The sequence below is a fragment of the Watersipora subatra genome, chromosome 10 (genome assembly GCF_963576615.1).
Source record: "Watersipora subatra chromosome 10, tzWatSuba1.1, whole genome shotgun sequence".
Taxonomy (NCBI): domain Eukaryota; kingdom Metazoa; phylum Bryozoa; class Gymnolaemata; order Cheilostomatida; family Watersiporidae; genus Watersipora; species Watersipora subatra.
The window spans coordinates 28,040,855-28,058,422 of NC_088717.1; the positions used below are offsets into that span (position 1 = coordinate 28,040,855).

General features: G+C 33.2%; 1 protein-coding gene across 1 annotated transcript in view; it reads right to left on the reverse strand.

The window, feature by feature from the left end:
• LOC137405844 (phosphatidylinositol 3,4,5-trisphosphate 5-phosphatase 2-like) overlaps positions 1-16,216 on the reverse strand; it is a 61,648-nt gene extending 45,432 nt beyond the window's left edge. The window contains exons 1-8 of the mRNA XM_068092265.1: positions 16,085-16,216; positions 14,133-14,196; positions 13,813-13,957; positions 9,863-10,094; positions 4,590-4,745; positions 4,345-4,420; positions 515-712; positions 215-353 (exon numbers count right to left, since the gene is read on the reverse strand). Coding sequence (XP_067948366.1) covers positions 215-353; positions 515-712; positions 4,345-4,420; positions 4,590-4,745; positions 9,863-10,094; positions 13,813-13,861 — 850 coding nt within the window. The 5' untranslated portion in view covers positions 13,862-13,957; positions 14,133-14,196; positions 16,085-16,216. The remainder of the gene's footprint in view (positions 1-214; positions 354-514; positions 713-4,344; positions 4,421-4,589; positions 4,746-9,862; positions 10,095-13,812; positions 13,958-14,132; positions 14,197-16,084) is intronic.
• Positions 16,217-17,568: the final 1,352 nt, after the last annotated feature.

Consider the following 17,568-nt stretch of genomic DNA (forward strand, 5'->3'; position numbering starts at 1 on the left):
GCAGTGTACAGGCTAGGTGTATAAACCATACATCAGTTATTCAGCTGGTGGTTCATTGAGTTACTACAACTAAGTTATAAAAATGGGGTAAACGTTGTCAGCACCTCAACCATCAACCTACTTTCAGAAATGAAAACAATAATAGTTCCATTACCTCAATTACATCCAGCAAAAAAAGAATTAGATGAAGCTATGAGCTATAACATGTACTCACTCTTGTCAGCGGGCAACGTATTGGCCTGATCCAAGGCTTGCGAACCTTCTTTTACAATGTAGAGTACTCCCTTTTTTACATCTACCTTTACAGAGAGGGACACAGGACCACCCAAAATGGCCTTTCCTCCAGATCTTACCTAACAATAACCGCAATCATGATTACCTTGAAAGAGAAAGTTTTGTGCGAGTTTTCTGCAAGAGATGGCGTGGTATCACTTAATGTATATCAAGCGGTACCACCAATTATATAGTGTAAAAAGAAAAGAGCACTTAAATAGCCTTGAACGAAGACACTCACTACAAAGACAGCAATGGGAATGTCTGGTAGTGCCGGCACTGGCCTCTTGATGGCCAGAGGATCTACATTACCATAACCCATCATCGTGTTGTACGAGTTTACTGCCTGCATTTCAAGAGTGCACATGTCCTGCTTCGCCTTAGAGAGCAGAGCAACGAGGGTGTTGAATGAGCTCTCACTCTCTACACGTGACACGTTCTGTAGGAAGAAAAGGAATGCTGAAATTAAATTCAATAAATATCAGCTGCAAAAATAAAAACTGACGTAGAGCAAGCTGAGACAGCAAATAACTAATTCGGAGATAATAAAAATAATAACTAAACAGAATATAATAATAACTAATCAGAAGACAATAATAATAACTAATCAGAAGACAATAATAATAACTAATCAGAAGATAATAATAATAACTAATCAGAAGATAATAATAATAACTAATCAGAAGATAATAATAATAATAACTAATCAGAAGATAATAATAACTAATCAGAAGATAATAATAATAACTAATCAGATGATAATAATAATAACTAATCAGAAGATAATAATAATAACTAATCAGAAGATAATAATAATAACTAATCAGAAGATAATAATAATAACTAATCAGAAGATAATAATAATAACTAATCAGAAGATAATAATAACTAATCAGAAGATAATAATAATAACTAATCAGACGATAATAATAATAACTAATCAGAAGAAAATAATAATAACTAATCAGACGATAATAATAATAACTAATCAGAAGATAATAATAATAACTAAACAGAAGATAATAATAATAACTAATCAGACGATAATAATAATAACTAATCAGAAGATAATAATAATAACTAATCAGAAGATAATAATAACTAATCAGACGATAATAATAATAACTGATCAGACGATAATAATAATAACTAATCAGAAGATAATAATAATAACTAATCAGAAGATAATAATAATAACTAATCAGAAGATAATAATAATAACTAATCAGAAGATAATAATAATAACTAATCAGAAGATAATAATAATAACTAATCAGAAGATAATAATAATAACTAAACAGAAGATAATAATAATAACTAATCAGACGATAATAATAATAACTAATCAGAAGAAAATAATAATAACTAATCAGACAATAATAATAATAACTAATCAGAAGATAATAATAATAGCTAATCAGAAGATAATAATAATAGCTAATGAGAAGATAATAATAATAACTAAACAGAAGATAATAATAATAACTAATCAGAAGATAATAATAATAGCTAATCAGAAGATAATAATAATAACTAATCAGAAGATAATAATAATAACTAATCAGAAGATAATAATAATAACTAATCAGACGATAATAATAATAACTAATCAGACGATAATAATAACTAATCAGATGATAATAATAATAACTAATCAGAAGATAATAATAATAACTAATCAGATGATAATAATAATAACTAATCAGAAGATAATAATAATAACTAATCAGAAGATAATAATAATAACTAATCAGATGATAATAATAATAACTAATCAGAAGATAATAATAATAACTAATCAGATGATAATAATAATAACTAATCAGAAGATAATAATAATAACTAATCAGATGATAATAATAATAACTAATCAGAAGATAATAATAATAACTAATCAGAAGATAATAATAATAACTAATCAGAAGATAATAATAATAGCTAATCAGAAGATAATAATAATAACTAATCAGAAGATAATAATAATAACTAATCAGAAGATAATAATAATAACTAATCAGAAGATAATAATAATAGCTAATGAGAAGATAATAATAATAATAATAACTAATTAGGATTGTGGAACCCAGTACCATAACCCTTTTAGCGCAGATTGTGGAACCCGGTACAAAACAAGATAATGGATAATTTAGACTACAGAACTTCAAACTACACAAGTATCTACTTCTTAGCCAGAGGATTCCAATACTGTACATACAATCTCCACCTGTGCTATGGCTAAACGAAGGGTTTCGGATATTTATAGAAAATCTCAAAACAGTTTCTGTCTGAGAAAGCAATTAATAGAGAATAAAGGGAGTCTTCCGATAGTATTGGAAATGCTTTTATCTTTGTGACATTAGAACAAATTAACAGTTCGCTACACAAAATATCAGCATGTAATACAGTACCAGAAATACCTCTTGAAACAACGAATAACTCGATGTAGTATTTCATGAACGGATAAATCCCCAAAATTAGAACAACGCGATCAACCCAGTGTGTTGTAAGCTAGTGTTGCAAGTTTGTTACAAGTCACTTTGATATTATCAGTTGTCCACTATAATAGAGAGATAACAACACACCAGTTTCTCCGTTGCCCACTATAGAGAGAAAACAACACACCACAGTTGGTCAGTTGTCCGCTATAGAGAGATAACAACACGCTACAGTTTCGTAGTTGTCCACTATAGAGAGATAACGATAAACCAGTTTCTCAGTTGTCTGCTATAGAGAGATAACGCCACACCACATTTTCTCAGTCATCTGCTATAGAGAGATAATGACACACTACAGTTTCTCAGTTGTCCACTATAGAGAGATAACAACACACTACAGTTTCTCAGTTGTCTGCTATAGAGAGATAATGACACACCACCATTTCTCAGTTGTCCACTATAGAGAGATAACGACACACCACAGTTTCTCAGTTGTTAACTATAGAGAGATAACGACACACCACAGTGTCTCAGTTGTTAACTATAGAGAGATAACGCCACACTACAGTTTCTCACTTGTCTGCTATAGAGAGATAACGACACACCACAGTTTCTCAGTTGTTAACTATAGAGAAATAATGACACACTGCAGTTTCTCAGTTGTCCAATATAGAGAGATAACAACACACCACCATTTCTCAGTTGTCCGCTATAGAGAGATAACAACACACCACCATTTCTCAGTTGTCCACTATAGAGAGATAACGACACACCACAGTTTCTCAGTTGTCCAATATAGAGAGATAACAACACACCACCATTTCTCAGTTGTCCACTATAGAGAGATAATGACACACTACAGTTTCTCAGTTGTTAACTATAGAGAGATAACGACACACTACAGTTTCTCAGTTGTCCGCTGTAGAAAGATAACAACACACCGCAGTTTCTCAGTTATCCGCTATAGAGAAATAATGACACACTGCAGTTTCTCAGTTGTCCACTATAGAGAGATAACAACACACCACCATTTCTCATTTGTCCACTATAGAGAGATAACGACACACCACAGTTTCTCAGTTGTCCACTATAGAGAGATAACAACACACCACAGTTTCTCAGTTGTCCACTATAGAGAGATAGTGACACACCACAGTTTCTCAGTTGTCCACTATAGAGAGATAGTGACACACCACAGTTTCTCAGTTGTCCACTATAGAGAGATAACAACACACCACAGTTTCTCAGTTGTCTGCTATAGAGAGATAACGACACACTACAGTTTCTCAGTTGTCCGCTATAGAGAGATAACGACACACCACAGTTTCTCAGTTGTCCACTATAGAGAGATAACAACACACCGCAGTTTCTCAGTTGTCCACTATAGAGAGATAATGACACACCACAGTTTCTCAGTTGTCCACTATAGAGAGATAACGACACCCTACAGTTTCTCAGTTGTCTGCTATAGAGAGATAACGACACACTACAGTTTCTCAGTTGTCCGCTATAGAGAGATAACGACACACCACAGTTTAAAGTCCTAGTCAGAGCCGACATTAGGTGATGTCCTGATGCTGACAGGAGGCTCATCGACAAGCAAGAGAAAGGGACAAAGGAATAAACCGAAACCTACCTTCCGTGGCTCAGCGCCAGGCTGTGCGAGGACATCCTTCAAGAACTGCAGTTTGTGCATCAACTCAGTCAATTGTCTGGAAACACAAAATATACCTGACATCTTCATAAGCACAAAAGAAATTTGACATCTTCAAAACATTTGCTCAATTGTAAGGTACTTGACATGTTGCAATCAAAGAAAACAAATAGAACAACTTGTCCCTCAGACCACAGTACAACATGATGAAAATAAATGACACTCACCCCTGCAGAGGTCCAGTTTCTGCTAGAATGAGTTCCTTGAGAATGCGAAGGTGACTAGCTGAAAGCTTTGATTCGTCTGTTGACATTTCAATTGCATCAGTGACGAGCCCTTGTTCTAAGTAGGTCTGCACTTTCTTGGCAAACTCCTGGCTTACTCTGTTGAGTATAATATTTATTTCATGTAGACATTTGAAATGCTTTGTGTGTTGTGGTGTACACTATATGATCCTAATTTTAAGTGTATTATGCACAGTATATTACATGTACATATTCATAATATTAACTTTGTTACACACAGTTCACTATATAATCCTAATATTTTGTGTGTTATGTACAATCTATATATATATATATATATAAATATATTTACAAAGTTTGTGTGCGTGTGCGTGTCTGTGTGCCTATCTGTGTGTGTGTCTGTCTGTGGATGGCCAGCTATAGCTATTAAAATCTTAAATTACATGCTCACTGCTTGCTGTATTTGAGCTCACAGTCATTACAACCACAATCTACCAATCCACGCGCTTAACCACTAAGCTATACTGACCTTATGTGTTACAGTTATTATATAGTGTATACTGTATGCATACGCTGCAAAAGTGCATGCCAAATGTGCCCTTTTGATTGTTAACTAATATTACCTTTTGTATTTGTTATTTTTTGAAATTGTTCAACTAATTGTTTGCTACTATTACTTATCTTTTTATTTTGTAATTTTTGTAATATTCATATTTGCAGTCTCAATTTCAAGAGTAGGTTACACTTCTATTTCCAGTTTTTTTGTAAGGCTTGCTTGGTAAATCAATAAAGGGAAATATTTTTCACGCGGATAATTGTATTATCTTGATTAGGAATAGCCTCTACATTCTCTCTCCGTTCGGTCAGACAAAGTACCAGACAAAAACAGTCCAATATCTCATTTTTACCAGTATCGAGTGGTACCAGTATCATCGTATTCAAAGTTTGGATAGATAGCGTCTGCTGGAACACTAATCTTTTTTATACACACACACTTCACTTCTATGCACGAATCATTATTATCAATCAACATACTCAGGATTTTCATTTAGTTTTCTCAGCTCGTATTAATTGTATCATTACCAAATCATCTTTTATCGTAATTGTAGCAAAACAGACTTAATTTAACTATTACTTGCTAACTATTTCACATTTACATTTAAACACTTTTATAGTTGTTTTATGTTGTATCTTAATTTATTTGACCTGCACAAAACAGTTTCCCCTTGATATGAAGTTTGCAAGTTACAGTTGTGTGAAAAGGTTTGCAAACCTTCAGTTGTTTTTATTTTTTCTCTTAACTTACTTAAACTGCACAAACACTCTTTTCATGATATGTAGTTTGAAAGCTGGATTGGTAACCGTTGTTATACGTTAAATACAAGTCAATTTTCAGTGCAAAGACCTTCATTACTCGGGCAACGCCGGGCATTCACCTAGTACGCTATATAACCCTAATATTAAGTGTGTTATGTACAGTACACTATATAACCCTAATATTAAGTGTGTTATGTACAGTACACTATATAACCCTAATATTAAGTGTGTTATGTACAGTACACTATATAACCTTAATATTAAGTGTGTTATGTACAGTACAATATATAACCCTAATATTAAGTGTGTTATGTACAGTACACTATATAACCCTAATATTAAGTGTGTTATGTACAGTACAATATATAACCCTAATATTAAGTGTGTTATGTACAGTACACTATATAACCCTAATATTAAGTGTGTTATGTACAGTACACTATATAACCTTAATATTAAGTGTGTTATGTACAGTACACTATATAACCCTAATATTAAGTGTGTTATGTACAGTACACTATATAACCCTAATATTAAGTGTGTTATGTACAGTACACTATATAACCCTAATATTAAGTGTGTTATGTACAGTACACTATATAACCCTAATATTAAGTGTGTTATGTACAGTACACTATATAACCCTAATATTAAGTGTGTTATGTACAGTACAATATATAACCCTAATATTAAGTGTGTTATGTACAGTACACTATATAACCCTAATATTAAGTGTGTTATGTACAGTACACTATATAACCCTAATATTAAGTGTGTTATGTACAGTACACTATATAACCCTAATATTAAGTGTGTTATGTACAGTACACTATATAACCCTAATATTAAGTGTGTTATGTACAGTACACTATATAACCCTAATATTAAGTGTGTTATGTACAGTACACTATACAATCTGTGGTGGATGGCGTCCCCTCACATTTAGCCAAGCCCAGCCAAGCCAACCCAAGCCAGAGCCATGCCGAGTCAAGACCAAGACCGAGCCAGGTCCAGCCAAGTAGAACTGGGGCGGAGCTTACTAGCTATATAAGCTCGAACATTTGTGTAGAAGAGCAGAGCTGTTCTGGGCCTGTTCATTGCCTGTTACTTGAGCATTCTTGTACAACTTATGAACTAAGCAGGAAATATATGTATAAACTCATGCACCGAGTCTTGTACTAGTGGAGGAAAGTGAAGGTCGCACAAAACCTTTACAAATCATAATAATAAGTCTGTTATGTACAGTACACTATATAATCCTAATATTAAATGGATTATGTACAGTACAATATGGGTCAAATTTTTTATTATGAGAATCTTGCATAAAATTTGGTGACTTTTCAGTTTTTTTAGCTTTCTCAATTTTCTCAATCTTCAATTTTTTTTGTCGTAATACAACACCTTAGTTATCTAAAGCTTTAAACGATTTTTGAACTGGCCTATTGGATATATTGACTATTGACTGGCCTATTGGATATATTGACTATTGACTGGCCTATTGGATATATTGACTATTGACTGGCCTATTGGATATATTGACTATTGACTGGCCTATTGGATATATTGACTATTGACTGGCCTATTGGATATATTGACTATTGACTGGCCTATTGGACATATTGACTATTGAACTGGCCTATTGGATATATTGACTATTGACTGGCCTATTGGATATATTGACTATTGACTGGCCTATTGGATATATTGACTATTGACTGGCCTATTGGATATATTGACTATTGACTGGCCTATTGGATATATTGACTATTGACTGGCCTATTGGATATATTGACTATTGACTGGCCTATTGGATATATTGACTATTGACTGGCCTATTGGATATATTGACTATTGACTGGCCTATTGGATATATTGACTATTTTGTGACTTCTCGTCGGGATGTAAATGCATGTATCAAAATGACATTATGATAAACATAAGACACTAATAATCTCTGCACAGCATGACGTGACGCCCTGTGTGTGTGCAAGAATATAGTTTACACTGTTTTGGTGTTACGCATACTTCATCTTAATCAATAAAACCTAGTTTATTGTTTAATTGTTATAAAAAATTAACAACATATTCCTTATTAAATTAAAAGAGATTTAATTCAAATAAAATTGCATCAATAAGAAGATGTTGTGATCAATAAATCTATCTACAAGTATATTTATAGAATAATATTTAAAATTTATATTCTTTATCTATTCCATCAACTAAAAATTAGAGACTTTTTATGTCACTTGCTAACTTCTTGATAGCTAACATTTAAAATACTAATGATAAATATTCTATCAAATGTGAACAATAAATATTTACTAGTAACAGTAAATAACTGAGCCTAGGAGAGGATATTTTGATGTAGTATTGTACTATTTATATTAATTAATAATAATATAACTAAATTATCATTATATTATGATGAACAATGAATATAATGCAACACATACACATGTATTAAAAATAAATATGATATACTTGTTAGATAATATATTTGAAAAATACTATCAAGTTTCATGTGAAAATAAATAAAAACTATAATTCAGAAACAATATAATACTTATATTTATACTGTTAAAATTAAATTAAATAGTCTTTTTAATGTTTTTTGTGCTATATCATTATTTACCACGAAAATAACAAGTCCCAAGAAAATCTCAAGAGCACATTTACTTACTTATTAATGTAAAGCACTTGAAAAGTGGCAAGGGCATGGTAAACAGTATATTGTATAAAACTTTATTTTGAATGAACACTTACCAGTCTTGGTATTTGTTTACATGGCAAATCACTCACGAAAAATAAAGAGTGTCATGTTCACAATGTAATCTTTTTGCAACGCTGGTGTTTCATGACCAAATATTGTTACAAAAAATTGCTACAATTGTTGAATTTCCTAGTTTACTGAAGGTTTGTCTGAATGGAGCAGCGAAGTAATAATAATAATTTTTACAAACAAGCCTTTTACTATTGCAGCAGATTTAAATGGCAAGCATGACGCTGCATTGCCGGTACTCGGACGGTGAAATTCTTGAGAGTTATATTTAACCTGTAACAAAATTTATTTCACTTCACTTTGAAAACTGGAATTTATATTTTATCTTTATACAGAGAACAACAGTAAAAACTGAATACTTCTGAACGCATTGCAATCACCACCACCAATGACCACTAAAACATTTGTTCTAATTTCACTTTTGTGTTAATATCTATTATATTGAACAGTTCATAATGGAATAAAATGTGGGAACTATGAAAGTAAAATACCTTTCTGTAACATTACATGTTCAAGTATAATTTCAGTCAAATTTTAAGAGGTTCCGCAATCTGACGATTCTCATAAGAAATTTTGCATAATACTGATATTAATCTGTGGTTAGATTAAACATATGGGTCTCCAGCCACAAGTGAAACCAAACAAGTAGAGCTTATCAACAAAATCAGGTAAAAATGTTTAACCCACAGCTAATATATACCGTCTGAATATGCGCGTAGAAGTTTTTTTAGAATGAATATTATTCAATAATTTCAGTAAAAAAGTGCCAACTGTTGCGTCTGACTGGCAAAAGTAGTTTGTGTACTAGTAGTGATATCGGGATCCAATTCTTGCAGAAGTAGTGACTAGTGAATTATGCTTCACTTGACAAACTATATCTGAGAATGAGCTGGCGGACCGACAGACCTGATTTATTCACTAGAATATGGCAGATAAACGTCTATGATAGGGTTAAAGAAGGGTTGAGGTCACAATTCAGTTACTGTTTACTGCGTGCAACATTTCTGCTGATTACTACCAGCTAATCAGTGAAACATGACATATGGGCTTCTTTTCTGTATCCAACTTACTTCACCAAACCTTACTTAGTCATTGAAATATTGCTTAGAAGCGTAAAATAGTAGTGTCAAACCTACCAAAACGAACTCAAGCCTCTTACTTTGACTGGTCGCTGCGAAGGAACTGGTCAGTGTAGAAGTCTTTAATTTGACTCTCAGAATTTGATGAGCAGTTCTGAACTTCTGAGGGCTCTGCATAGATGTGGGTACTCTTAGCACGAGCAGGAAGAGAAGGCATTGCCTGATGCCCAACTCCAGTTTTGTTGAAATCTGGGCTGTCTTTATCCACAGCACCGAATACATACTTTGTATCCACATATGTTTCATCATCCTCTACAAAGAATATGAAACTGTTGCTGTTCAATGTCTCTATTTAACTGATTCATGAGTTAGTACCGTTAGTTTATGACAGTACTTTACTTAAAGAGAGAGTTGTAAGTGGGATTGGTTTATGATACTATATCACTTAAATAGAGAGTTGTAAGTTGAATGGTTTATGACGCCTTTATGACACTATATTACTTAAATAGAGAGTTGTAATTTGAATGGTTTACTACAATATATCACTTAAATCAAGAGTTGTAAGTTGAATGGTTTATGACACTATACTTGCTAAAGAGAGAGAGAGAAAGATGCACCACAAAGGCCTCTAATAACACATTTTATTTGAACGCAATCTATTTGAATTGCGGCTATTCTATTTGAATTTTATTTGAACTCCACTACAGAATAGTGGAAAAATAGAGTGCCACCCTTTAATTAAACCTCACCTATATTTGACAGTCACTTTGACATTCTGTGATCTTTACGAACACAAAATAGCAAGTTTCATTTAAAAACTATACACAAAATTTTACTAATAATTACTCGGTTACATCAACAACAATTAATTATTTCATTGTTTCTGGTCGAATCAAAGTCCATTTTCCAACTTCAAAGCTTTTCGGTTTTTTCCGCTTAAACTTTGAAAGAAACGCCACAGAAAAAAAATAGTTACTGTATCTTACTAATAGCAGTTTCTTGTTCAACGTAGTCATGAAACTTCAACACATGTGCAAAACGGTTTACATTTATGATGGTATATGAATGGCTATTTTTAGGCTAAATGTTGCGCTTAGTGCCCATGCAGTTAAGTCTATTATTATTTGAACGAAACGCAAGGCGTAAAAGTTTTGCTCTACTAAAAATCTGTTTGGACGCTAATATCGACTAGTTCAGCAGTGCAAAAGAAAAGTCGAGATCACAAGTCATCGTGGAAGGTATTGAACAGCCAGAAGATGTTTGTTTCATTGAACGCAACAATCAGAACGCAACTGGCCGAGCAAACGATGCAAATATTTTTGTTTCAAAGATGTTTATTTTCTGTTTATGCATGTATTACAAGTATGGTTTGTTTATGTCACTTCTTCTTAAATATATATTAGCAGCATTTGGTAGATTATCATTATATAACTTATAAATTTGCTGGTTTATAGCATACTATTTGATAGCATCCTTGCGTTTATTTCAACTCGGCTTACAATCGATCGACACTCATAACTCCTCTCCTAGTGCACATAGAAAGCCAGTTTTGGCTGCGGACTGTAACAAACATATTCATGAGTGCAATGAGCTTTTATGCAACATTGTTGAATAATAAATATGGTTATAAAATACAAATATGCCTTCAAATTTAGAATGAAATAAAAAATTGGAAACGCAACAAATTGCAAAGTTGGGCACATGGTATAATATGTAGAGTTGCCCTGATTTTAATATCGGAATCGGTATCGGTGCCGATATGGGTGTTAAGTATCTGAATTGGTATCGGCCGATATTTTCTTAAAAAATCGGAAACTTCAGATACTTTTTACAGATGAACTATTTAGCAGAAAACTGTATTTTAGCCTGCTACACTAATAAAAAAAGTCATCAGCTGCAAGTTTCCTACTTTTACCTAATGAATTCCAGGTCTGTTACACAATCTATTTCATGTCTATAGCCTAATAAACATCAACACAGCTGAGGAATCTTTAGGCTTTAGTCAGAACGTAATCACAAAGTGCGGTATTTCCCAATTACCGTGATATGATTTATTGCAGCCAATCACGAACAAAAGCACAATGTTGGGAAACAAGAATGCGGTGTAATATTTCTATGTACTAGTATTACGAAAGTAATTTGAGCAGTCGATGCATCAAGTTATCTATCTCTCTTGATCCTGATGATATGATGTATCGTTTGCATCGCATAAAATAACCTCAGTAGCCTATCGGCATTTAGCCTGTACTCCATAATCTGTGGCAAGTAAGTCCTTCTTCAGTACGACAGGCTACATAGATAGTGATGGAAGATGAAGACGTCATGCTGAGATAATTGAATCACTAACAGTACTTAAAAGAAATAATTATTTGCTCTAAACTTATACAGGCGTAGCAGTTCGTTTAGCAGTAAAAGAGAGAGACTTCATTACCACAGAGAAAGCTGTACGACTAACAGTAATTACCATTATTAATAGCAGATTACAAGAAACATGGACTGTTTTGTTACTAGATGCACGGTATGTCATAAAGTCAGTATGTGACTATATATACATGTATATCTTTTTTCCATGAATACAAACAAATACATCAGTATTTATATTTTCTTTGCATTATATTTGCATAATAAAATTAACAATTATCTATGCAACACAGAAGATCTGAATCGGTATCTGAATCGGATTATTTTTCAATAAGAATCGGTGTATCGGATCGGTATCTGAATCGGCTGGTGAAATTAGAATCGGGGCATCTCTAATAATAATTATCATTGAAGGTTAATTGAAAGCCTATATATCAACTGGTAGAGATATTTCTCAGCTTTCCAATGCATACTTATTTAAAGGTTGACTTGCAACAAAATTCACATTACAGTTATTTGGAATCAAAAGATTTACGATGTCTTACTCTGCTATGTCGTAAGTGCAAAATATGTGGAAATGTGATTACAGGCTCTTATAAGCTCAAAAACGAACAGTTAAACGCCGCCATCACGAGACAGTCGTAGATTAGAATCTCTTTCCAAAACGACTCAAATGGGACGTAGTTGTAAAAGATGGCTTCTGTTTACACTTTCACGCAGCCTCATTCGTTGAAATATTTTCACAAATATACTTCACGCATTCAATAAAACCGTGTCTATTGTTCTTACGCGTCCATTTCATCATCATCATTGTAATGCTGTTACTTTGAGCACTGATATCTCAAAACCTACCGTAAAAATTCGTTTAATTTTTTAACCTTAGCTCGAAGGAGTGCATATCATCCTCTGATAAACATCACGAGCATGTTGGTCATCTGTGATAGTCGGAAAATGCTGCAGAAATTGTTCGCGCTGTTTGGCAGGAAGTATGGGTCACATAATCAGATTACAACTAAACGAATAGACCAAGCCGAAACAAAACTGTAAATTAGCGAGCATCTATATTGGGTAAGGGCTCTTCGGTAAAACCCGAAGTGTTTGTCATAAACTAGTGCTACGGGAAGTTTTATATTGAGCCTTTGATTGGTCTTTCAATTTACGTGAGAACATCACGTGAAAAAACAATAACCGAATGTAATGACTACTTCAGAGAAATAAACTGATTTCAATCTACAGAGGTTTCATGATGGCGGCGATTAACTGTTCGTTTTTGTGTTGTAAGAGCTTGTAATCACATTTCCACATATTTTGCACATACAACACAGCAGAGTAAGACATGGTGAATCTTTCGATACCAAATAACTGTAATGTGAATTTTGTTACAAGTCAACCTTTAAGTATCTTCAACAATTTTGAAGAGAGTTGGGAGGCTTATTGCATCCAAAAGGATTAATGTGGCTCCGCCCGAAGGAAAGTACAAAATATAGGTGACATTCGCTTCGCCTGTAACAGGGTTAAATTAATCTTCCCAAAATTCTGACGAGCTATTTGAAAAATACACTGCCAGCCTTTATTTAAACACCACCTCTATTTAATTGTCATTATAGAGGATGGATTGAAAAATAGAGCGGCATGGCGTTCAAATAGAGGTTTTGCGGTAGCTCCTGACCTGATTCACTGTCAGACTCGGATCCATCTTTGCGCACACCTCGCACCATTGGTGTTTTGAGGCCATTAGAGCTTCCTTTGGAGAGATAGAGCTCCACTAGTTCATTGAGTGAATTGGTCTGAACAACTGCGTGATAGCTCGCTGACTAGTAATGGAAACATCCAAAAGAAGAGAGCTTATAAATATCAAGAAGTGAGAAGGTGACAAAGTGAATCAATGATACAGTAACAAGAACAAACAATAAGGTTATAGAACACATGAAAAGATACCTCTACGTAAAACATACCTCTATGTCAAACATACCTCTATGTAAAACATACCTCTATGTAAAAGGATTTATTTTTGTCTCTCAAGATTCTATATTGATACAATTTCTTCTCATACCTAAAAGAAAAATATAAGCAAGTATGATTATTGCAAAATAGTATTCTGGTGATTAGGGAATCCTCCACTTGCGCTATGTGTATAGCATGTCCTATGTATGACATATGTGATGTATAACATGTGCTATATATAACATATGCCTTGTATAACATGCGATGTGTATAACATATTCTATGTATAACCTATGCTATGTATAATATGTGCTATGTATAACATGTGCTATGTATAACATGTGCTATGCATAACATGTGCTATATATAACATATGGCATATATAACATGTGCTATGTATAAAATATGCTATATATAACATATGATATGCATAACATGTGCTATATATAACATATGCTATGTATAACATGTACCATATATAACATATGCTATGTATAACATGGGCCATATATAACATATGCTTTGTATAACATGTGCCATATATAACATATGCTATGTATAACATATGCTATGTATAACATGTGCTATATGTAACATAAGCTATGTATAACATGTACCATATATAACATATGCTATGTATAACATGTGCCATATATAACATATGCTATGTATAACACATGCTTTGTATAACATGTGCCATATATAACATGTGCCATATATAACATGTGCTATGTATAACATGTGCTATGTTCAATAACTGATGTAAATCAACAAAAATTAGAAGAATTTGCATGAGACTATTACTATTCTCTCCGTACATCTGCAAGTAACTAGAGAATACAAACATGTTATATTAAAACTAGTCTGCAGGTTTTCACCTATTTTGCAACTTGTTGGCAGAGCCCTCACCTTTGTTCAAATAGCCCTACATACCTATGTTGAACCTTAAATAAAAGACAATGACCCATGTTTTATCAGTTGTATTAGATCATATTACACAATAATGAATACCTTTGTATTTTTATCAGTTAAAAAGATAAGACGCATGTATCATTTAGCATACTTAAATGTGTAAGATATGCTTACCTGGAAGAGCTATCAAACGGTTTGGCTAACAGCACAGTTTGCATTTGGCAGAATCACATACTTCTATGAGATTGCTGATTACTTGTATGGTTATAAAAATATCCCCAATGTCTATGTTAGAATAAGAGCAATCGTCAATGACATAAATAGACATATACTCAGTATGCATATTAGGTGCATTCTTATCTTGCTACCTACACAGCCTAGCAATCTCAGTAACTAGCCATACATTAGATACGTTAACAATGACTTGATTTTTAACTTATACAACTTGAATATTATATTTATTATCATTAAATTTCCTTCACATTTTATATGTAAATTGTACCAGACTCTTTACTTTCCCTCATGAATCCTCAATGTTACATGAAACATCTAATAACGTCGATCGGAAATTACTTGACACTGTAGAGTCACTTGTCTGTTCAAACTTTGCACCACATGTTTATCATAGTGAAGGTTTCACTGTATTTAGCTTTTCATATCTTGAACAAACTTGGTAAGAATATCAGATAAAATTATCAACTTATCATATCAACTTAAACCGCTCTTTTTAATTTACGTTCCAGCATATCTTAATCCAACAAATGATCTTTTTAAATATTGCACCGTCTTACTTTGCCTGCTAAATGTTTATTTTACACCAATTGAAGGTTTCAAGATCATTCATAGTTTGTGTTCTCGTATTTAACATGGCAGTTACAGGTTTTCAACTTATTTTAACCTAAATGATATAAAAAAATCGCATACAACTTCTAACAATTATTTCAAAATATATTTCTGTATAAACTATGCGTATCTGTAGCTTTTCAATTGCGATGATATGGTAGGCAACAAGTAAACATAAAATAACTACTTTTGTCAAGTGGTTAGCAACCCGTTACATTATCTTCATGAGTGAGGCAACTTACAGAAGACAGAGAATAAAGACGCCTTTGCTTGAGCTGCTGTCTCGAATGAGAAAGCTTCCATTGTCACCGTTTGCTTTAATCAACCTGTTCTCTGCTTCATGCCCATCAATACTTCCATGATAGTAAGGGCACTCCATCTACAGCCAGACAACTTAAAAAATAATCTTGTGGGTGATAACAAAAAATGATTACACTTAGATTATTCTATTTGTTGCTTGATATTAAATAAATTTGAAAGAAACAATTTTAACAATATTCTGTTAAAACCCCAGTAAAATTGTAACAGTTTACCAATTGTAAACCACACTTTCCAACACATCAAATGCACCAAGAATTCTGAATATAAAAACCCTATGTTCTCTTGCAAAAAAGTGACAATGTAATCATACAAACACCTTTTGCAGGTTTCATGAGAGTTTATTGGTAGAAATAAGTCATTGTACAAAACAGAACAATACGAAAGAGAAATTCAAGTGATGTCTTTGTCACGGAAATACATTCCAAACAAGTTCAGCAATGACTTATTATAGCTCATGAAGGAGACTTATGTTGGCTCAAAGTTTGAAAGAGACTTTGAATGCTAGTGAATATTTTACACTAGGTCTTTTGAAGCTTCCATGCAAATAACTCTTTAAGCAAAGTAAGGCGGATCCCCTTTTGGTCACAATGATCATGAAAGGTTTTTAGGTGTGTTAAATCAACCCTATTGCATAGTTGACAAAGTCTTGTTAGAGTAGGTGCTAAATGCCATCAAGCATTTAACGTAAGGAAGCCTTTTACTAAGCTAGCGAAAAGGCGCGGATATTTAGAGAAACAGCTGTAGCTATCATTTCTTTGGTATGCCAGTGTAATCATGTCAAGAAGTGCAATAAATTTTTTCAACAATATAAAATTTGTATTATTGCCCATTAATTGGTCTGTAGCGCCTGCGTGTGAATAACAGGTTGGGATTCAATTCCCTGAAAAGCAACTGGTAGTGATAAGAAGAGCTTCAGACCATAAATTACTCCTCTCCCTCTCTACCAAAACAACAATGGAGAGAGTTGGTCTGTACACTAATTACAACGATTGTCCATTGGTCTATACACCAACAGGCAATTGCCTAACTTGAGTTACTAAGAAAACATTGGTGAGATCTGTTATCTATGAAGAGTGCAAACTTGTATCTCCTAAAGGTAAATTTATACAACCATGTCATTAAACATGTTGGTCAGGTACATAAAACAAAATAAACATATCATCACAAATCCTTATAATCAAGATTTTGTTATGAGGAACATATATATGTATATAGTTGTGTACTACCCTTGTTAACCCAACTGAGTGATAATGCTCACTCAAGCTCAATCCCTGACCAGAGTTTTGGAAGTTTGCAGATTTGCCTTAATATTTTAGCCGTTCGTAATAGCACACTTTTCTCCAACTTGTGTTAATCGTTTCCAGTATATGTCCATGCCACAATGGATGCGTAGACTTTATTGCAC